The 21,495-nt window shown below is 47.7% G+C and overlaps 2 protein-coding genes and 1 pseudogene across 2 annotated transcripts; 2 read left to right on the top strand and 1 right to left on the bottom strand.

The window, feature by feature from the left end:
* Window positions 1-5,927: 5,927 nt before the first annotated feature.
* Window positions 5,928-7,965, bottom strand: LOC120708496. Its single transcript, XM_039993781.1, has 5 exons — window positions 7,286-7,965; window positions 6,964-7,128; window positions 6,738-6,791; window positions 6,512-6,661; window positions 5,928-6,343 (listed from the first exon to the last, which is right to left on the bottom strand). The coding sequence occupies exons 1-5, from the start codon at window positions 7,394-7,396 to the stop codon at window positions 6,119-6,121; spliced, it is 705 nt and encodes a 234-aa protein (XP_039849715.1). The 5' UTR covers window positions 7,397-7,965; the 3' UTR covers window positions 5,928-6,118.
* Window positions 7,966-8,408: 443 nt separating this feature from the next.
* Window positions 8,409-9,489, top strand: LOC120710239 (non-specific lipid-transfer protein 2B-like). The gene is made up of 3 exons (XM_039995886.1): window positions 8,409-8,483; window positions 8,603-9,087; window positions 9,197-9,489. The coding sequence occupies exons 1-3, from the start codon at window positions 8,409-8,411 to the stop codon at window positions 9,204-9,206; spliced, it is 570 nt and encodes a 189-aa protein (XP_039851820.1). The 3' UTR covers window positions 9,207-9,489.
* Window positions 9,490-10,931: 1,442 nt separating this feature from the next.
* LOC120710238 lies at window positions 10,932-13,027 on the top strand (annotated as a pseudogene).
* The last annotated feature ends 8,468 nt before the right edge of the window (window positions 13,028-21,495 follow it).

Here is a 21,495-nt window from a genome sequence, read left to right as displayed (position 1 = left end):
TGATTTTTTTTCACCTTTGATCATTAATTAAAAGTATTAAATAAAGTCTAATTATAAAACTATCTCCACAATCCCTATATAAATCGCGAGACGAATCTAATGAGGTATTTGACCGCACGATTAGAGGTGGGATACTGTAGCATCAATGTAGCAAATCATCAATTAATTATCGTCATTAAATTTGTCTCGAAAAATTACACTCATTCCTGAAAAAATTTTACAAATAAATTTCATTTAGTACTCTATGTAGACATTCGTCTTTTTTTAATTTTGATTTGACGTCTAACCACGGCCCGACATCGGTTCACTGTGCAGTCACCACAACTAGCGGCGCTCAGGTTCGACTGCCTCAAGTGCGGTCTACGGCGTCGCCGCCGTCACGTTCGGGACCCCAACAACGGTGTCTACAACTCAAGACGGGTTTCTTGACGCCATCGACCCTCAAACGGCCGGCGGACGCTTGACGCTCACCATAGCTCTGCTCCACCCCCGCAAGACAGGAGCCAGCGCAGACGGCCGGGCCGCCGGGGTCGGCGGAGGGCCGGCCCTCGCGCGCGCCCGGGCAGCCGCAACTACGGCGGCACCACACAGCTCCGCAGGCGGCTGCGGCTCTCCTCTGACTGCGCGCGGCAGCCCCTTCCTAGCTCCGAACTCCTGCGTGGTGCAGGGCGCCTGAGCGGGTAGGACAGGCGTGAGGCGTTCAGGACGCTAGTTGCCTGCACGGTGGCCTGCAGGTTGCAAGTTAGAAGGAGGCACGGTCGCGCTGCCAGGCCTGCAGCCACAAGGTGCAGCGACGGCGGTGTTGGTGAACGCACGCGGGCTGCCTGCATTAGCTAGCAACCCAATGTTATCGAATGCTCCTTAAAGTATGAACGCAGACGATCTGATTTGATTGTTGGCTATTGCTGCTTCTGATTGAACGCAGACGATCTGATTTGATGATTCCCTAATGTTTCTTCTTCTGTGGTCAGTATCCGTTTGTTTTCCACCTTCTTCTCTTCTTTAAAGAGAAATAGCAATGCATGTTCAGATCTGTTTTAGTTGGTCAGGTATGTTTCTGAATCCGTACCTGCATCTTTAGATTAGATCTGTTTTCGTCATTACCCCCTTTGATAGCAGCTCAATGCGTCGCTCGGCATTTTGTCATTGCCAATGGTTAGTGCTGATTTATCTTAATATAATTTTCTTTGCCTTTCCATATGTGGTCCCTTAAAGTATGAATTTGTTTCCCTTTTGCTGATTGGGTTGGGAAGGGGGTATTCGGAGGGGGTTTCAAACACTGCATCTGTTCTATTCGGCCTGAGGTTCATTCCCATTTTCTTGGGATGATTTCTGTTTAACTGTCATATTTAATCTTTTGCTGCCATTTGTTTGATTACAAAGTCTAACCTTTTCCATTCTTATTTATATGGTTCTGTTCTCAAATGTGGATAATAATATATTGGCAGCAAAGGACGCCCCTCCTCCGCGTCGCCCCTCCCTGGCGACTCGGGGGCGATACCGCGCCGCCGCCTCCTGTCTCCGCCAAGCTGCCTCCGGTGGCCGCCGCCGCCGCCGGCGGCATCCGGCCGAGCGGCGGCGGCGGCCGGCGGCCGAGCTGAAGCCAGCTCCGCCTGCCTCCTCCTTCCCTCCCCTCCCTCAACTTCCCCAACCTCCAAACCATGGCCGTCATCCCGCCGCCTCGCCCCTCGCCGCTGGCGGCCGCCAGGGGTCGGATCCGGCCTTCCCTTCGCCGGATCTATAACCCCCATGGCCGGATCTGCTCGTGGCCTCCCTCCCTCGACGGGTGTTGTGGGGGTCCTGGCGTGCTCCTACTGGCCGCCGCCGCTGCTGGGCACGGCCGCGTGCAAGCCCGCGCGCTTGGCGCCCAGCCCCCATTGGAATTCGCCCGGGGGAGTCCGCCCTTGGCCGGTGCCGCGTTGGTCTCGCCCTTCACATCGGTGTCGGCGGCGGGTTCGCCGGCTTGTCGTGCGTGGGCTGTGGCCGCGTCACGCGCGCCTTCGGCCACTGACCCCGTCGGTCTTTCCCGGTGTGGCGCTGTGGCCTCCGCGCCTAGGGCTCGCTGCTCTGGCCGCTGCTGGTGGCCGTGTTGGCCCTCGGGGCACCGCCCGCGGCCGCGAGTTGGGGGTCTGGACCTTGGCTGCTGGCCGGGGGGCCACTGCCCGTGGTCGCCGTGGGTCGTGGGGTGCCTCTACCGGTAGGGGCGCTGTCCGTTGGCGCTGTCGGCTCGTGGCGGACGGCCTATACCTCGTTCCCAAGAGCTTCGGGCGAAACCTCTGTCCAGTACTGTGCTGGGACAACAACGGCGGCGCTTGCGGGCGTCGTTCCCCTCCCTGGAGGCGTTGTTGTGTTGTATTGGGAGTCATCATCCTTCCACCTCGCCGACGCGGTGGTTTCCATCCTCTCGGCGTTGCTTATGGTGGGTCGTCGCTGGTGTGGGTGCTCTGGGTGGAGCTAAGGCGGAAGCCTTTGCCTGTCTGCAGGCCGATGATGGCGACGCCTTCGGGTGCCATTTCCCTCCTTGGAGGCATCATCCATTCGCTCATTCCCCCTCCGTGCCCCGTGGCTGGTCGTCTGGTCGGTGGTTCATCCTGTGTACCTGCCTTGCTTCATTTATACACTGTCATCTTGGAGGCCTAGGCCGCGGTGGATTGCTTGCAGATGGTGGTTCGTTGGCCCTAGCGGATGCTTTGCCGCCGTGATCGTACTGTTTGGTGGATGCTTTGCCACCCGTGGTTGCTTCGAGTTTGGCGGATGCTTTGCCGCTTTTCCTCTGCTCTGGCGGATGCTTTGCCGCCGTGGTCGTGCTATTCGGTCGATGTTTGGCCACCATCTCATGCTTCATGCTTGCTCTCCCTTGGAATCTTTGGCTACAATATTTTGTGCAGGTCCTGCTCTTCGGGTGGCCTTTGATTGGGTGGCCTGTTTGGAGTGTCCTCCCCTTTCGTGCTTTTTCTGCTGTCACTTGTTGTGTTAGTGGCTACGGCCGTTTCGTATGTTTGTCTGTACTTTTTTTCAGTATTTCTTTATCTTTAGTCCTTTGTGTTCTTGTGCTGGCCAAATCCTGTTTGGCCGCAACAAGTTTGTGTCTGTAACTGCTTTCTTTTTAATGAAAAACGTGATCAGGCACGGTCGCGAAAAAGATAATAATATATTAATTATGTCTACATACACATGGTTTCCTAACCACAGCTTTGAGGTCATCTATCAACTACTGATAATATTTCCAGCAAACATTCGAGATGCAATTTATTGATTAAATATGTAATTGGATATCTTATTTCAATGTATTGACAAACTTCTATTGTTCTAACTATTATATGCCATGTACGTCAACAACCCTTAATTATATCATGCACCAAGCGTAAAACTACAAAGTTATCAATAATTCACCTTTTTTTCCTCACTACCAACCATTAGCCAATAAATTTATTTCATGTACGCCATCTTCAACTAACGTGGAAAGAACGGGCCCGCCAAGTCACGCGCAAAGTACTCGTAGCATATGGAAGAAGAGGAGTGCAAGAAGAAGACGCAAGGGTCCGGAGCTCTACCTACCAGATATCATGGCCGGCGCTAGCTAAGAGTAGCGAGCGGAGACACAAATCAGGCAGTTGGGAATTAGGAAGGCGAAGCTCAATGAGGCCAGAATACGGCAAGCGACACTAAGGGCGTGTTTGGAAGGGTTGCTGTGGCCAGCCCGGCCCAGCGACCAGGCCATGGTCGGCCAGAGCCTAGTGGCAATGGACCACCCATTTTTATTTGGCGCAGTGGCCCAACCCAGCCTGGACGTCCTCAGTTGTTGTTTGGGGAGCGCCTGGGAGCCGAGCTGACAGCCCAAAATCGCCCCAAATTGCTCACCTTGCGCCATGCGGAGCCGGGCTCTCCAGCTACGGTGATTTTTCGCGTACGAGTGGAGCCTGGCCGAGGGGGTAGTTTTGGCCCCCAACAGGCCGAGCCAAGGGAGGCCAAAGTGGAGCCAAACGTGTGAATGTGCTCCAGGGAGCGCAGCCGAACCCACGGGCCACTCTATCAAACACGACCAAAATGGAAGAGACGATGTAGCGTGCTAGCAAGGAAATGGGCTGACAAGTAACAGACAATGACCCATATCTGCGTCCCTCGCTGCTTCAGACCACATGGCTCGCACTGCTAATGGTTTGGAAACCAATCCAAAACCACATCAAACTATTTTATTATTAATATATTTTAGAAACCAAATCAATTTCATCCACTTGCTATTCCACCCAAACCAATCCAAACTAATTTCTATTTACTCCCAAACCAAACCAATAGTTTCGACACAAACAAACCGGTTTCGAACTACTGCGTCTAATTCTCTCCAACTAGTTTAGTGCCTCCGATTTTGACATGGAGCCCACATGTAATTTTAGCCACACTGCTTTACACAGAGTAGCTGCCAGCCATACTGAGTCATCTCCAACAAGTTTCAGTCAATTTCGATAAAATTTTATAGTGTGAACGCGAGGTTTTATTTTCAGGTTCCGACTCTTGACGTGGGGCCCACGTATAGTTTTAGCTACACTGCTTTGCACAGAGTAGCTGCCAGTCATATTGAGTCATCTCAAAAAAGTTTCAATCAATTTCGATAAAATTTTATAGTGTGAACGCGAGATTTTATTTCTAGGGTACGACTCTTGATGTGGGGCCCACATGTAGTTTTAGCCACACTGCTTTGCACAAAGTAACTGCCAGTCATACTGAGTCATCTCCAATAAGTTTCAGTCAATTGCAGTAAAATTTTATAGTGTGAACGCGATGTTTTATTTCTAGGGTCCGGCTCTTTGTGTGGGGCCCACATATAGATCTAACCACACTACCTTACCAAGAGCATCTGCGAGTTATTTTGAGTCATCTTCAATAAATTTTAGTCAATTTCAAAAAATTTATAGTATGAATGCGTGATTTTTAGTTTTAGGGTCCATACTATTTTGGACAAAATATTCATTTCAACTCACCCAGCCCATCTCAACCCGTATTTATATAAAACCCACTCCACTCTAACACATTACTTAATGCAACCCATTTTAACCCATCTAAACACAATACTTTTCAAAATCCAATCCACAAAATCCATTTCAACTCAAACCATTAGCAGAGTGACATATGGCCAACCAGCACAAATAAAGAATAATCCTAACAGTACAAAAACAAGTGAAATCTATCATAAAAATCAGCCGGGTCACTTGATCGCACCGGAGCAGACCAAACACCACTTCGTCCACCTGGGCTACTTGTTCATTACGGTCCAATTAACTGTTCTCATATGGCCCAATTGCAATTCAGCAGTCAGTCAACATTCGGAAAAAAGTACATGGCCTGGTCCAAAGTAGGCGTGTGCTCCTTTTCTGGTGATGAGCTCATGAGCTCCATGCCTCAATCGTTTGTACCACGTGTCAACAAACCACAACATCTTTGACCTGAACTACCGGGCAACGGTATAGTAATGGGACAGTTTGTATCCCAATGAAGAAATTGAAAACAAATTGGCTTTACTAGATATTTTCTTTATCTTTACCCGATTTTTCTTCATCTCTGCACTTATAAGTATCACTGTGTAACGTGGAAAGAGAATATCAGAAATATTTATTTATACGTATGGACAAGAAGTGCTCAGCAGCACAAGACCTAGAGATCATCTGCTCAATGGCCTTCATTTAGTCTGTCCACTAGAAGATATACGAGATTGGCGTGCACCATCGCCATGTGAAGGTTAGGTTAATCAGGTTGCTATGAGCTAATTTCAGAAACGGCGGCTCGAAACAATTTCTACTCTTTGATGCAAATTAAGAAAATGGAATAATTAAGTGTGATGGTGCAACTGTGGATTACCAAATTGACGAGGTGCCAAGGTTATTCTGCACACTAGTCTTGATGAATATCACCAATCACATGTTATTCATAAAGATAAGCTATGAGCAAGGGTTATGTAATCATATTTCAGTTCAAATAGTTACTATGGAACTTTGCTTGTTTCTTATCCTAAAGGTCCACCATAGGTAAACTTCCCCTCAGCATTAATAGGGGATACTGAATATATATTTCCATCATCAATAAATACGGGATGATCTCGTCGAACTTTTGATGCTTGGCCATTTTAATCAATGAGTTGTATATTGCTGAATGATGCAGCTTTTATATTGTTGGGAAGGAATCCACTTCCCATTGGGGCCAAATGGGGTACGTGTGTCTGCACAAATCCACCAAGTCTGATAGTATCTGCTTTATCTCCAAGACCAGTGAATAATGATTTAGGAAATCGCCCAATTAAATATGGTTCTGAGTCAAATCCAATGTGCAATAACCAATCTCCAACGCCATCCTATTAGTTAAAGATTTGAAGGGGGGTATTAGGGTCCTTAATGAAAAGATATATGAAATCATAATCTTTACTGTGGAAGATAATGATAAGTATACCCACAAAAAAAAGAAGATAATGATAAGTATGTTGACCTCATAACTATTAGGGTTGACATAAGTTTATTAGTACCTTAAATACTTTTACGATGATGGTGCGCTTGACTCCATTTGGATCAGAAACTGCATCAATGGTAACTCCGGGAACAATATTTACATTAGCTTCATGCACATAGCCAGGACAATTTAAATTGTAGCAACCTGTCTTTTGGTAACCATCACGCTAGAATTTAAATGTAAGGAAGTTAGACTTAATAACAAAAGGAAACAAGGTTAACAAAATAGGGAAGGTGTCTTACTGTCCAGTAGACATAAAAATGAGTCTTAGAATCACCATATAAGGCTGGATAAACCTATAAAAGACAGATAGTATGGGCATGATAAACATGATTGAAAGCTTAGTCTTGCTTTTCGCAAGAAATACATGCTGGTGTGGATGAAAGGATTTCTTTTCACAAGCCATAAAGTAACTTAGGTGTACAGTCTCAAAGAACAATCAAATTAATTAGCATCAACAACACTTACATGCCATCCAACACTTATTGCATTGTGATTCGATCTTCCATTTCCTTGGTTGTAAAGTTGAATAAACATTCCACTCTGTTCATCTTTGTCTACTGGAACACTATACATATCACTTGTTGTTTGAATTCCATAGTAACTTTGTGTGTTCATTACATGCGCTGCGAACTGAACAAAAATATAATAAAAGTTGCTTCAGAGACTATATTTAATATCACCTCGACTTTAGCTTCTAACATCTCCATCTTTTAGTTTTACGGTCATCTCATTGACAACTCTTACTACTAAGGAAACAAACCAAGTCATAAGTATTTAAAAAACTTACATAATCGGATATTGTCCGAGCCTCAAATCGTGTTCCATTTTTATCATTGGATCGTTGCATTGTGCGTGATTCGTTCATGATCGTACGGAAAAATAGATCCATACAGTGCATAGTCGATTGGTCAACATCATCTCCTAGAGAAGCACCACAAAGCTTGCCCTACAATCAAATTAGATTAAGGCTATGATATACTTAAATCTGTTATAATTCTTATTTTCCAGTATTTATTCAAGATTTCAAATTATATAACCAAGAATGAATACTTCTAACAAAAAAGTAATTATATACGGTTCTAGATCTTTTTATATAACATTTGAGGGGGGGGGTTGATTTATGGACTCACCTGATTTGAAGCATAACCACAACAAGTTAGTGTGTTGTGAGCAAAAACTAGAATGGCTGAAAACACTAGGCAGAGAGAAAATGTTCCCATGTTGATGCTTATGGAGCAGCAAACAACCCAAATGCTAACTTATATAGTTAAGCAAACTATATCCAAAGGTAGCTACAACACTATGCAGCAATTTCAATTACCTATAGACATCCAAAGATATTAAGTATCATCCAAAGATATAGAGCCTGCTCGGATGCATGTTGCAGGTTGCGGCTACGGTTGCTACAGCCGCTTCCTCCGGCTGCAGCAATCGACCAGCAGCTGCAGCCAGCCAAGCTTTTGGGCTGCGTCTGCACCCTGCAGCCGAGCGGCCGCCGCAGCCAAGCACACCTATAGCATATATTTATATCAAATCACACCTAAAAGATTTGGTTTTATGGTATACTTAATATCGTGGTCACCATCAAAGCAGCTACCGCAAACATATTGGATTTGCATGATACTTCTCCCATTCCAAAAGATGTTTAGTTTTATTCTAAATTAAACTCCCATAGCTTCTCAAGGATGGGGGCGAGGTGAGCTCGAAACGCGAGAATTTGCCTAGCTTTTGCCATTTGCTCTCGCAGCATGCCCCGACGTCCAGAGCCGCGCGGGTGAAATCTCGCACGGAACGCCACCGTGCACTGATGCCAAAGGTTTGGAACTGTGGTGAATCACGTACGTCTGCAAGTTCCTAAGCGTGTGCTCGCTCTACATCGCCGGAGGGTGATCCATTCGACGGCGGCACTGATGCCATGCGCCGTGCCCGAGGATCGACTGCCGTTACGTTCTCGTCCGTCACCGCGCGGCAAGACGCCGGCGAACGTTAGCTAGTGAGATGCTGTTGCAGCCGGTGGACGTCATTTTCCCCCGCTCCGGTACTACATACGGTGGGCACTGCCGCTTAGTACGTAGGAGGAACTCCTTGCTTTACTACCTCCCAGCTGCCATACCAGCACACCGTCGAATGGCCGACACGGAAGGATCGGGGGAAAGAGCCCTCCCCGCGCCTGCTGGCCAAGACCTTCCATTGTCGGACGAGCGACCGAGGGAGAGAGAAGGCAGCAGGGTTGGCTGGCCCGAGGTTCGTGACGCTGGCGCTGACCGTGCTCCTGGCGGCGGCCGTGGCGGCTCCCCCGGCGGCGGTGCGCGCGGCCATGTCGTGCAGCACCGTGTACAACACCGTGATGCCGTGCCTGCCGTTCGTGCAGATGGGCGGCGCGATGCCCCCGCAGCCGTGCTGCGGCGGCATCCGCAGCCTGCTGGCGCAGGCCAACAACACCCCCGACCGCCGCACCATCTGCGGCTGCCTCAAGAACGTCGCCAACGGCGCCTCCGGCGGGCCCTACGTCACCCGCGCCGCCTCGCTGCCCAGCAAGTGCGGCGTCTCCCTGCCCTACAAGATCAGCACCGACGTCAACTGCAACACGTACGTGCCGCTCCACGCATCAACTGTGCCTGTGTTCTTCTGCGTTTCTGACGTGCTGTGACTGACCTTTTTTTTTCTTTTCCTTTCCTCCTTCTCTGTGCTTACGCAGGATTAACTGAGGCGTCCCGGGCGAGGAAAAGGAAATGCATGGCGGAGAATAAATAAAAAAAGATGCTGCAAGTATTTAAGAAGCTGGAATGAACTAGTAGATCGAGGTGTGGTTGTCTGTAGCTAGTCGTCGTCTTTGATGGTGTTTAGGAATCGTCTGAAGTTCCTCTTGGTGGGTCGTGGATGGTCCCGCGAGCAGAGTGGTCATGAACCTATGTGTGTGTGGGTGTGCTTCTGTGTACCGTGGCTATGTATTTCCTCGAGTCAAAGTACCTATATTATTGCAGTTTCATCGCCGGGTGCTTTGCTAACAAGTGGCTCTGAACCATGGCATTGGGAAACGAGGCCCTCCGTTGCCCGGGGAACTCGCAAATCTCAATCTGAACTTGTCATAGCTGGCTCCCTGCAGTACAAGTTGCAATGTAGGAGTACAAACTTCATCTCAAGTACCCCCTTTTCTTGGTGAACCGGTGCTCCACGAAGCTAGCAGTCATCTTCTTCCCGAACCCCAAGGACGCACGCCGACTTCCTCGGCGAGGAGTTAGCGAAGCAGCCTCGACTTCCAGGGCCATTTGGGCCGGCCGTGTCACGGGAGCTTTCCGTCAGCCAATGTCAAATTTCAAATCCACAGGGACGTCGCGTCGCCGTCCTGTTTCCAGATTTGAATTTTCTAAACAACAGACGGCTAGTTTATTTGTTTCGCGAGGCCTGTTTAGTTCTCAAAACATTTCGCACAGTATCCGTCACATCAAATTTATAGATATATATATGAAACATTAAATGCAGTTGAAAAAAATAACTAATTACATAGTATAATTTTAAGTCTAATTAATTTATAATTAAATATTTATTGTCAAATAATAATAAAATATACTACAGTACTTAAATCTAAATTTTTCACGAACCAAACACAGCGACTTTGTTTTTTTTTTTGAACGGAGTGACTTTGTTTCTTTCCCTGAGAGGGAGAGGCAAATCGTGGAGAGACAGACGACGTTCAAGTCGTGAACCATGCTCACCCTCTGCCCCGGGTTGGGCCTTTTCATTTTGTCATTTGTTGTTTTCCGTCCTGGGCTTTTGTTTCGATTTGTTGCTGTTTTAGAATTTGGGCTTCCATTCGTTTTCGGCCCAGTGTGTCCGTCTTTGCTTGCTGCTGATTCTGGCGCATCAACTCGTTGTACTCTTAATATTATACACCGTGGAGAGGGAGAGCCGGGCGTTCCTGGGACGACACGTGACGTGCCAGGGAGAGCTAGCACGACGTGGACCGTCCGATCTGTCGCGGACGGTCGATCCACGCCGCTCCGTTGTTCTTTTGCAAATAGACCCTTCAAGTTTTTTAATTCGAACCCGCCGTCCATATTTTTTTTTCAAACACCCCCAATACTCTTATTACTATTCGCCCTGGAGGGGGAGCGACGGGAGCAGTCGAACGCTCCCTGGGCGACACGTGCCGGGGAGAGGACGACCGACGCGACGCGTGGATTCGTCGTCCGCTCCTGCTGCCGTACATTTTGCAAAAAAAACCCTCGATGAAATTGAAAATAGAACCCGCCGTCCCCACAATTTTTCAAAAGACCCCCTATCCCTCTCCACCCTCCCCATCAAAGCGCGCCCCCTCCCCGGCCTCCGTCGCTCCCCCTCCCAGCAATCGCCCCCCCCCCGTCCCTCCCCTTTCCCGTCTCCACGTCGCCGCTGTCCCTCCCCCTCCCGGCCGCCGCCACCGTCCCTCCCCCATGCCACCTCAGCGCGCCGCCCTCCGTGGAGGGTGCAGGCGGTGGATCCGGTCCCGTGGCGTCGAGGCAGATCGGCGGGCGGCGGATCCGATTGCCAGCGTCGAGGCGGTGCAGCGGCCGGTGGATCTGGGCTGCGGCGTCGAGGCGGTGCAGCGGTAGGCAGATTTGGGCGGCGGCGTGGAGCGGGCGGCGGATCCGGGCTCTGGTGTCGAGGCGGCGGCGCTGGTGTCGAGGCGTCGACGCATCTCGCACATCTACTGCGGCCCCACCACCGCCACGCCGGCCGCCCAGGCGCACGTTGCCAAGCTCATCTCCACCGTCATCGCTTTCAAGGAGGACAACCTCCGCATCACGCGCTCTCCTCCAGCCTGCCCCATCACCGCGGCCGCCTCCCGCTCCACGGCACGCCTGGACACACCGGCCCCCGCGGCGCCACCGAAGCCCTCCCACTGAGGCGACGTCTCCAGCGACGGCGGCAGCGACAGCGACTAGGAGGGCGTGGAGAGCACCGAGCTTGACGAGGAGTTCAGCACCACCTCCGCCGCATCAGGAACCAGCGTCCCTGTGATCTATAGGGTATACAAGTTCGCCACCGAGGTGCCTTGCACCGCACCGTAGCCGTCCGCACTCAAGCTGAAGGCCCGTGCCAAGTGGTAGCTTCCAATCCCATCCCCTGTCTCCCTTGCCGAATTCGGCTTCGGATTCATTGAATATTTATCTCTCTGTTCATGTGTTCAGCTTTAGATTTAATTGAGGATTCATTGACATGCTGGGATAGGAAGCAAACATAATATGATACTTCTATCTCTGCATAGTTCAGTAGTCGTAATTGTTATGGATCAAGCTTAATTATGCGCTTAGTACCTAAATTTACTTCTATTGAGTACCCTTGCTCTGTTGTGACTTGTGTCCAGAGTGTGTCGTCATGATCATCATGCTGCATAGCTCTACAGTTCTCAAATATATCGGTATGAAGATGTCCCTTTGTGCATTGTGTTTCCAATCATTAGTAAGTACTTGAACTCATATATTAGCATCATACCACTGTGGTTGTTGATTTTAATAGTCAGTTCAGTTTAACATGTATCTATTTGTGATCTCAATATGCCAGGAATGCTTGGCATAAGCTGGGTGCTATGCCTACAGAAGAAGCTATGCAGGAGTACATCACAATAGTTGATGAGCTTTTCCCTAACTGGGCTGCTGGTTCGGGCACGGTAAATTCTGTATGTCCTTATCAACCACACTATTAGCTGCAATCTGTACAGCAATCCTGATGGCAGTGTTGGCCTATGCACGACATCATTTTAGAGAAGGAAAGATGAAGATAGCATGGCTTCTGCATCAGGTTCGAAGGGACCCATGGGACCTATCTTCAGCAGTTTCATGTACGAGGAAGATGAAGGAAATGAAGCGTAAGTGTTATTTACCTCATGTATGTTTTCTACAGCAGTTTATTGTTAATTCTACCTTTGTGGATGTGACAAGTCATATGAAGTAAGATGACATTCTCACTGTTCTGTACAGCTTAAGCCGTCTAATACTCTACTTGAGTACCTTATGGAGCAGATTTTATTTAGGGTCAACAATTTGTCATTGTGTGTGGTATTTGTGATATTACAGGAGAAAGTCCTAAATATCTAACTTCATTGGGTGACAGAAAATTAATACATCAGCTTTTCTTCAGTTGAACAAATACTAATATCATGATATATAACACCTTGCATTAATATTGAAGATATACTAAAATTGGAGCTGGTTAGGTATACGTAGTTTCAGTATACTCTCATGTTAATAAATTTCTAAGACTAATAATATATCTCATGGCATCGTGGGGCTCTGTTTCTTTCTGTACACACATGCCTGAAAGTTTTCTTATTTTGTGATGAAAGAAGTCAAACATCGGCAATATTTGGTGACAGATTTTTTTCATGTTACTGATTAGTTGTCACAGGTCCTCCTGAGGATTCTTCTGCTCATGGAATTTTGTTACAAACACAAAATATCATTCATGGAGAATTCCTTTTTCGTTCCAGTATTTTGGAACCTCATGAAAGAACTATAGGTCTTTGCCAACAAAGCTTCCTTTGATTCTAGCTGTATCTCTTTTTTTTTAGGGAAATTATAACTATATCTTTGCCAAGACGAGATAATACTACTGTTTTATGTATATATAGCTGAGTGTTATACATTTCAATTATTTTTTTGTTCAAGTCAACTGTATCATATAGCTGACTTCTAAGCATATACTATATACCGTAGAGCATATTGTGTGTAGCTGACTTTTATACATATACATTTTCATTACTGAATATGTCCTGTAAATGAATAATATCTTTAGTTGGTCAATCCAATCTGCTCATCCTCAACGGGCGCGGCGTAGCGCGCCAATCTTCCTAGTAGTACCTTTATCGAAGGACGGCTACACTACACGGCGAGGTCGACGAGCGCTGATCTCTGCCTGCGGCTAAAGAATGCTCGAGCTCTTGTGCTTTTCCTCACCACACCACTCTCGCTGCAGCAAACCACTTCTGGACTTGATTTCCTCTTCTGGACGCTTCGCCGCAGGTGAGTTGATGCCACGTACCGCCGTCGCGGCGCAGGGCGAGGCCGGTGGACTTGGACAGCGCGCGCACCACTTGCCGTGCCGTCATCGAACATGGCTGCGGCTGCGACGCGACGCCGGCTTCGGCCCCAGATCGAGCCGGCGCTCCCGCTTTCCACCGCCGCTGCCGTTCCCGGTGAAGTGGAATCAAGAACAAGAAACCCCCACTATCAGAAAATGACGCATTCGTCTTTGACTGTTAGTATCGGTCATATTTTAGTCCAATACTAAAGTTGTCTTGACGCCACTTTAGTACCGAGTCTATTTTAGTACCGGGCCACGCCACCAGTCGGTACTAAATTTCGCATTACCGACCGATACTAAAATGCGCTATTTAGTACCGGCCGGTGGCTTGGTCCGGTACTAAATGGTCTTCTAGGGGTTACTTCAAAAGCAATGCATCTCCCACCCAGTCACAAGTGATGTATAGGTGAGATGGTACAGAAGCAACGTGCGAGCCCGGAGTTCATGGGTTTGAATCCTCGCGATTGCACACGCACATTTACGCGTGAAAATTTCGTGTGACTTGTACTAAACGGGCCGTCAATTTTTTATCGGTCCGTGTTACCGACCGGTACTAAATGGGTCGTTTAGTACCAGACATTTTTGCCGGTACTAAATGACGTCTCATTTAGTACCGTGCAACCGGTACCGGTCGGACGCCCGGTACTAAATAGGGGTTCTCGACCGGTACTGATACCTTTTTTTTTTGTTGTGCCCGAGAAACCCGACTGCACTTACTAAGCCTTGTTTGGTTCGCAGTAGGGTTCCTAGTGCACACAAGCCGAGAAAGAAATCTCACATGTATGGAGTAATAAATGAAGTTTATTTGTAAAACTTTTTAAGGAATGAGTATAACTTTTCTCGACGAATCTGATGACGATAATTAATCGATAATTGGCTACAGTAACTATCTTCTAATCACGCGGTCAAATATCTTATTAGATTCTTCAAGGTTCCTAGCGTAAGGTTCTGGAGTTGGTTTTGTAAACTGTTTTTGTTTGACGCCATAATTAAAGGTCAAAGTTTTCTAATACTCCCTAATGCGGGAACCAAACAGAGCCTGAATCCTAGTGCGGATGGTTGCGTTCAGCCATTCACTTCCATCTGTGCCCAAATCAAGCAATCTTAAAGCTACCAAACTGTGAACTTTGTCACGCGGTGCAAGACACCGGACCTGATCGAGCCAATTAATGGGAGATGGGCAAACTGAAGGCCGGAAACAAGTGCACACCTGTCGAGATCAGACAAGAATAAGCAACTTATCTACCAAAAAAGATATCGACTAAACAAACAAAGGTGCATAGCTAGGAGTCAAAGAAGTAAAGCGACCTCACTCCTAATGAAGAGTTGAAAAAAAAAGAACAAAACGTGGCTTCAATCTCTCGTTGCTGGGGATGCCAAGGGGCATCCCCCCCCGCCCCCCCGCCCCCCACACACACTGTATTAGCTCAAGTTTTTAAGTTGCTCTTATTATTAACTCACTTCAACCCACAATGAAAGTTCACAATATCATTTGGTAGCTCTGAAGTACACAATCCGTCCTGATTTCTAACCCTAGAAGTTCTCTCCGTTCTTTGTATATTGTTGCTAGCTAGTCACATCTAAAAAATGTGGCCAGAGGGGGTGAAACGGCCCCACCAGTGTCTTTTTTTTAAAACTCCCTCACCAGTGTCTCAGAGGAGGGTGCTAGTTAGACTCGCGTCTCACGAATGACATCGCACAAATATACGACAAGCTGCCGATGGCAAGCAGGTAGGCGGCTACAGCCGAGATGTGTTAGAAATCTAGGCAATTTTCGGTATATTTTAATTCCAAAATTAGATGTATAAACTAGCAATATTTCTATGACTTTAAGGAGTAAAAGTAAACATGTGAACATGTTTATACTTATCACACATATAAGCATAAACAATATAAATAACCAAAGTTTTAGGGAGTACCCTAAAGCGGGGCCGTTGCCGGAGGCATTGGCTGCGCTGTTACCAACTGGAGTAGACATCTACTCGGTTGGCCTCAGTCGAAGTAGTCGAACTAAATCGGTGCAGGAAGATGTTCGCAGTGCAGTCCCACGAACGGTCACCAAGATGTAGTCGACGTAGTCGTTCGGCCACCAGAATGTAGTCGACGTAGTTGTTCGGCTCGTCCACCAGGAAGTAGTCGTACAATCGGGCAAAGCCTTAGTATTTTTGAGCAGTCACGCTAAAGCGTTACCCAAAAACCTGATTGCCCGCCTATCCCGTGCAGGATCTCAAGGCGAGCAAGGTTTCGGAGGCCTGCTCACGCTAATTCTGTGCGCGCAGAGATTAGCGTTGGGGAACTCAGTTGTTGCAACTGGAGAGGGAGAAGAGAGGAGCCGAGTTGCCTCAGTGCTCTGGTGCAGGATGGATGAGGGGCATGGCACTCCTTATATAGTGACTCAGGTGCTCAGGTTCGTTGAACCTGGACACCATCAGAGTCATTTAGGTGATGCGCTTATGGCCATTAATTACAGATTTAATTGCACGTTTAATCGCACGATTAATTGCTGTCAACGGCAAAATAGCCATCACACCGCGCCGCGCCACGGCCACGGCCACGGCCACGGCCACGGGCCCGGGCCCGGCCCGGCCCGGCCCGGCCCGGCCCGGCCCGGCCCGGCGAGGCGAGCGAGCGCGCGCGCGTGTGGTTCACCGTCCTCCTCTTACCGGCTTCACAAGTGGTGTACAAGAAGTCCACCTTTTAAGTCGGTTGAGATCCTCCTCAATTCCCGGTACGGAATTAAACATTGATTCCCTAGCATTAATAGTGGGCTTTAAATTCTTTTATTGCTTTAGAATAAATGGGCCAAGCCCATTACTCCAACAAGATGGACGACAACAGCAGATCCAACTGCTCCACTAATGCGATCACATTAGCCATCACAACCATAGCCTCTATCTATACTTCTCCAATTTAAACCTATATAAATATATTATTTTTGATAATATGCTTTGCAAATATTGTTGATTTTGTATCACACAATAGAATTTTTTTTACAATTAGGCCTAATCTTTGTAGGAAACTAAGGCAATACTAAAATGAAAAAGATATATTGACTCTTGCTTCTCATTTTCTCTGTGAATTTCAATTGAATGATTAAATAATATATACCGTGATTAGCTAGTATGTATTAGCGCTGTCAATTAAAATTAGTGCAAATTCTTATACTATAAATATTATTGGGGTTTGTTCAGCTCCCTTTAAATTTCTTTCCATTTCCGCTGTTGCGCTCTGCTACTCCCGGTTAAAGTCACAAGGTTTACTTCTTGTTTTCACATTACACGGTGAAAATTTCACTCTCCGACCGATACAAGATAAACGGTGAGAGTTAATTCTAACTCTTCGCTATAGTCATAACCTGCCAATGCTTCGAGTACGTGCTGTTCAGAATTTAACACTTGGGGCTATCAGGAGTTCAGGACATGACAAGCCAAGGTCTGTGTGGCTGTGTTAAAAGCCTTTGGGCTTGGCCCATGTAAGTAGAGGACAGATAAAGAGGCAGAGCGAGGGGAAAAGGCGTCAATTATGAACTGTAATCTCCGAACATTTGCTCATCTTCCTCATACTCATGCGGCTACTATGAGATTTCTCTGAACTATACATCAAATTCATCTGACTATCCGCCCATAATCTATACTATAAAAATAAGAAATAATTAAAAATAATTCTCATATATATTTGATAATAAGAAATAATTAAAAATAATTCTCATATATATTTGATTCAGTGTACCTCGCGCTGGACTTATCTGTCAGAATTGAGAGAGGTGGGAAAAAATTAGATCCATAGAAATCATGAGTTAAAGAATGTTTCTGTCAAAAATAAATTGTTTTTCACACCTATCCTACCCGCCCGCCCGCCCGCCCGCCCTCGGACTCTCTCCCTGTTCGCGATCATGGAAGAGCTCGGACTCTCATCGTTTCGTGTCGTGCCGCTCACGGCTCACCTCCTCGCGCACTGCATCTCCTCACCGTGAGCTGCATCTATTCTCTCGGCATCCGCGCGTCCTGCTCCCATGTAGGCAACAGCGACGCTGTCCTCAAGCATGGAATCCGTTTGACTCTGCCAGCGGCGGCCGGACGCGCTTCCGAGCCTCGTCTGGCTGCCCCCTCCCGTGCCTCTGCCTCTTCCTGCTGCCCATCTGTGCCTCCTTGCATCAATCTCTGCAATCCCACAACGCCTAACACTGCAATCCGATGCTGGGAGCGCCCTGCTCACTTGAGGACCTCCTGCGCACGACACGGCAGCAGACAGAAGGTAGGGGGCGACTGCGACTGGCAGCGGTGGTGGGCGGCTCGCCCTTGGAAGGGCTCAAACGGATTGCTGATGGTGTGGTGAGGCTGTGTGCGCGAGGAATCGAACAGGGATTAAGCGAGGACGACGAATTTTGGTGCCAAGATGAACTTGGCACATGGGGATGAAGAAAGTGAACGGATTGATCGAGGGGGTTCTTATTCAAATTCTTACCGCCATTCCTGAGCCAACTTGAGGCTGCTTACTTGGATGTGGACGAGCTGCGAAATCGACGCGTGGAGTACCTTCAATTTGCTCGAGAATTCACCGAGATGCTAAGGAAGAAGAAAAGGACCCCATGTACTGTCGTGTTCTGAATGTACTGAATCTGTTAAAAATGAAACCGAAACTTGCAGCCCTCGATTCTCCAAATTTTATTACCAAACAATGAAATCTCTCATAAGAAAAGTTGTAGCTCTGACAAATGTCTACATTTTTTGTTTCAGGCACACCTTCAAGTTCTACCTCTAATTTGATCAAACATTGCTCTGAACATGTCAGATTAATATGAAATTGAGAGTTTTAAACCTGCAATGTTTGGGTCCAAAGATAAACCTTGTGCTAACCTCCGAAGTATAGAGTTAATAACGTTTAAATTTCTATTTTTATATCTTTAAACCTCAAACGCTTAATTGTTTTTAGCTCTGTTCTTGTTGCAATAGGTATGTTTCGACCTAAGCTACGAGATAGCGGAGACATCTACTACGGAACATGTTTTTAAGATTTAATTTAATATTAATTGAAATACATAATTTAATGTATTTTCTAATAAAACTAACTAGATTTTTAAATTACATGTGTGTTGCATGTGCATCTACGCTAGTTGCAGTAAAATATCCATCACAATGTCAATCGTAATCCCCCAATAATAAAAACATAGTCGATTGTAAATTTTAGAACTTACAGTCGATTCAGCAGCCTCCTCTTTCCCCTCTCCCTTTCTAATTCCCCCATCTGGCCGCCCCTTCCCCTTTTCCCTTTCCTCTGCATAGATCCAGGCGCGGGGGGAGGGGCCTCGACCGGCGCCCCTCGAGCTGTGCTATGGGTGGGTGGGGGGCGGCCAGCGCCGGCGCGCCCAGCAGTGGGAGGTGATGGGAGGCTGGCGGGGAACGCGACGTGATGGGGAGGCGCGGCGCCGGTGGGGAGGCGCGGAGGGCCGTTGGTGGGGAGGCGCCGCGGCAAGCCGGCGGCGGCGAGCTCCCGGTAGTGTTTTTTCTTTCTTTTTATTTTTTTATTCAAATATTTTTAACAATTTTTTCACCCGATCTTTTTATTTTGGATGCACAAATTTTTCTCTTCAAAAATTTTCAATTTATTTCATAAAAATTTATCTTTCAAATTTTTCTCGTCAATTTTTTTTTCTATCTCTCCAAATCTTTTCTTGAATTTTTTTTGTCTCTCCAAATTTTTCTTGAAAATTTTTGCTGTCTCTCCAAATTTTTCCTTGAAAATGTTTTTGATTTTTTTATAAAAAATGGACAAAAAAATATGAAAAATAGGATCGAAAGATCGACCACAGGGAACCCTACTACGGTCGACCGTAACCCAAACAAAATCAGGACACTACTTGTTAGCTCTTAGCACACGTACATAATTATATCATATAACGAGATGTTCTATTAATGCCCTCTCCAAAACAAATGCTAGGAGAGACTAGAGAGCAACACCAAACAATCTCAACTATCCACCATAGTGCAACGTAACTCTGATCACCATATCCATAACTACTGGCAGTTTTAGTCGATAATTTATTCTGATCACTACAGTACCTCGCTATTCTTCTCATAACAGACGATTTCGCGATCCGATCATAAGGCCGTCGGCGCCACCTCTCGCCCTGCCCCGCTCCCATCAGCAGCATTTCCCGGCAAGGCAGCACGCCACAGAGCGCGCCCCTCACCCGGCAAGGCGGTCGTCGGCGTCTTTGGCCGCTCGGCGCTCGCGCAGCTCGGCTCCCGCTCCGGGCTCCAGCCTGGCGGTCGTCGGCGTCCCTCGCCGCTCGGCGCTCACGCTGCCGGTCCTCTCGCGCCATGCCTTGGCGATGCCGTCAGCGACGGCATCAGCCACCGTGCGGCGAAACCATCGAAGCACGGCGGGGAGAATAATCCAACAGATCAAACAAGCGATCAGAACTCCCAGCCCAAATATCCTCCACTCCTTCGTCGACGACGGCAGCGGAAGGAGCGGGTCGGCTGCCGGTGGTGCGGGCGGCACGCCATGGTACAGGTTTGGAGCTACTAATGCAGGTGGAGGTGGAGCTCGGCCATGTCGTGGAGGCGCTGCAATGTGGCGAGCGTATCGTGGCATGATGTGTGCACTCTGCACTCTGCAGGGAGCAAGGAGATGGAGAAGACGAAGCAGAGCAGCAGAACTGATCGATCAACTCTGCGCAAGTACTTGACGCTCCGGCTCGCTCAGCCAATACAAATACTACGGCGCACCGGACGTGTCTGACGCGTACATCATCAGTGGCCAGCGCGGTGACTTGTCGAGCGACTCCATCCCAAACAGGTACTCACCACATCTGGTTGCTTGCTTGGGTGCGAGACGTTCCGGTTATCAACCTGGCACTCAAACACCGGAATCCTCGTCAGGCAGAGCACAAAATTGGGAGTGTCTACCTATCACGCGGATGATTTTGTTCTCAGCTATCAATCGAATTGTGGGAGGTGCAGATGACCATGGCCCAACTGTTGTAGATCCACCAAAACTGGGAAGTAGACGTCTGGACGAGCAGCGCACCTGCGCACCGACCTGATGAAAAGGAGAGGAAGGCTGACAAAAAGTGGGAGGTGCAGATGACCATGGCCCAAATGTTGTGCGTAGCAGTGGTGGATGACGCAGACAATGAGAAACACAAACAGCAATAGTATATGGAAGAAGAGGAGTGCAAGAAGGAGACGCAAGGGTCCGGTGCTCTACTTACCAGATATCATGGCCGGCGCTAGCTAAGAGTAGCGAGCGGCGACACAAAGCCGGCAGTTGGGGAATCAGGAAGGCGAAGCCCAGGTCAGAATACGGCAAGTGACACTGAATGGAAGAGACGATGTAGCGTGCTGGCAAGGAAATGGGCTGACAAGTAAAGTAACGGACAATGACCCATATCTGCGTCCCTCGCTTCAGACCATACGGCCAACCAGCACAAATCAAAAACAATCCTAACTGTACAAAAACAAGTGAAATCTATCGTAAAAATCACCCGGGTCACTTGATCGCGCCGGAGCAGACCAAACACCACTTCGTCCACCTGGGCTGCTTCTTCATTACGGTCCAATTAACTGTTGTGTCATATGGCCCAATTGCAATTCGCTCCAGCAGTAAGTCAACATTCGAAAAAAAAAAAGTAGTACATGGCCCGGTCCAAAGTAGGCGTGCAGCGTGCTCCTTTCTGGTGATGAGCTCAGCTCCATGCCTCAATCGTTTGTACCACGTGTCAACAAACCACAACATATTGGACCTGAACTACCAGGCAGCGGTATAATAATGGTCATCGACCACTGCTTCATGCGCATAGCCAGGACAATTTAAATTGTAGCAACATGTCTTTTGGTAACCATCACGCTAGAATTTAAATATAAGAAAGTTAGCCTTAATAACAAAAGGGAACAAGGTTAACAAAATAGGGAAGGTGTCTTACCGTCCAAT

The sequence above is a fragment of the Panicum virgatum genome, chromosome 5K (assembly GCF_016808335.1).
Source record: "Panicum virgatum strain AP13 chromosome 5K, P.virgatum_v5, whole genome shotgun sequence".
NCBI lineage: Eukaryota > Viridiplantae > Streptophyta > Magnoliopsida > Poales > Poaceae > Panicum > Panicum virgatum.
This window is presented reverse-complemented; position numbering and strand designations above follow the sequence as displayed.

Bases quoted from the DNA above. Each gene is read 5' to 3' on its own strand.
- LOC120708496 (XM_039993781.1), bottom strand. From the start codon at position 7,396: ATGCACTGTATGGATCTATTTTTCCGTACGATCATGAACGAATCACGC. The intron at 6,792-6,963 runs GTAAGTGTTGTT...TGTCTTTTATAG, and splicing joins CAATAAGTGTTGGATGGCAT to GTTTATCCAGCCTTATATGG. The intron at 6,344-6,511 runs GTACTAATAAAC...TTTAACTAATAG, and splicing joins TCATCGTAAAAGTATTTAAG to GATGGCGTTGGAGATTGGTT.
- LOC120710239 (XM_039995886.1), top strand. From the start codon at position 8,409: ATGCCATGCGCCGTGCCCGAGGATCGACTGCCGTTACGTTCTCGTCCG. The intron at 8,484-8,602 runs GTTAGCTAGTGA...ACTACCTCCCAG, and splicing joins GCGGCAAGACGCCGGCGAAC to CTGCCATACCAGCACACCGT.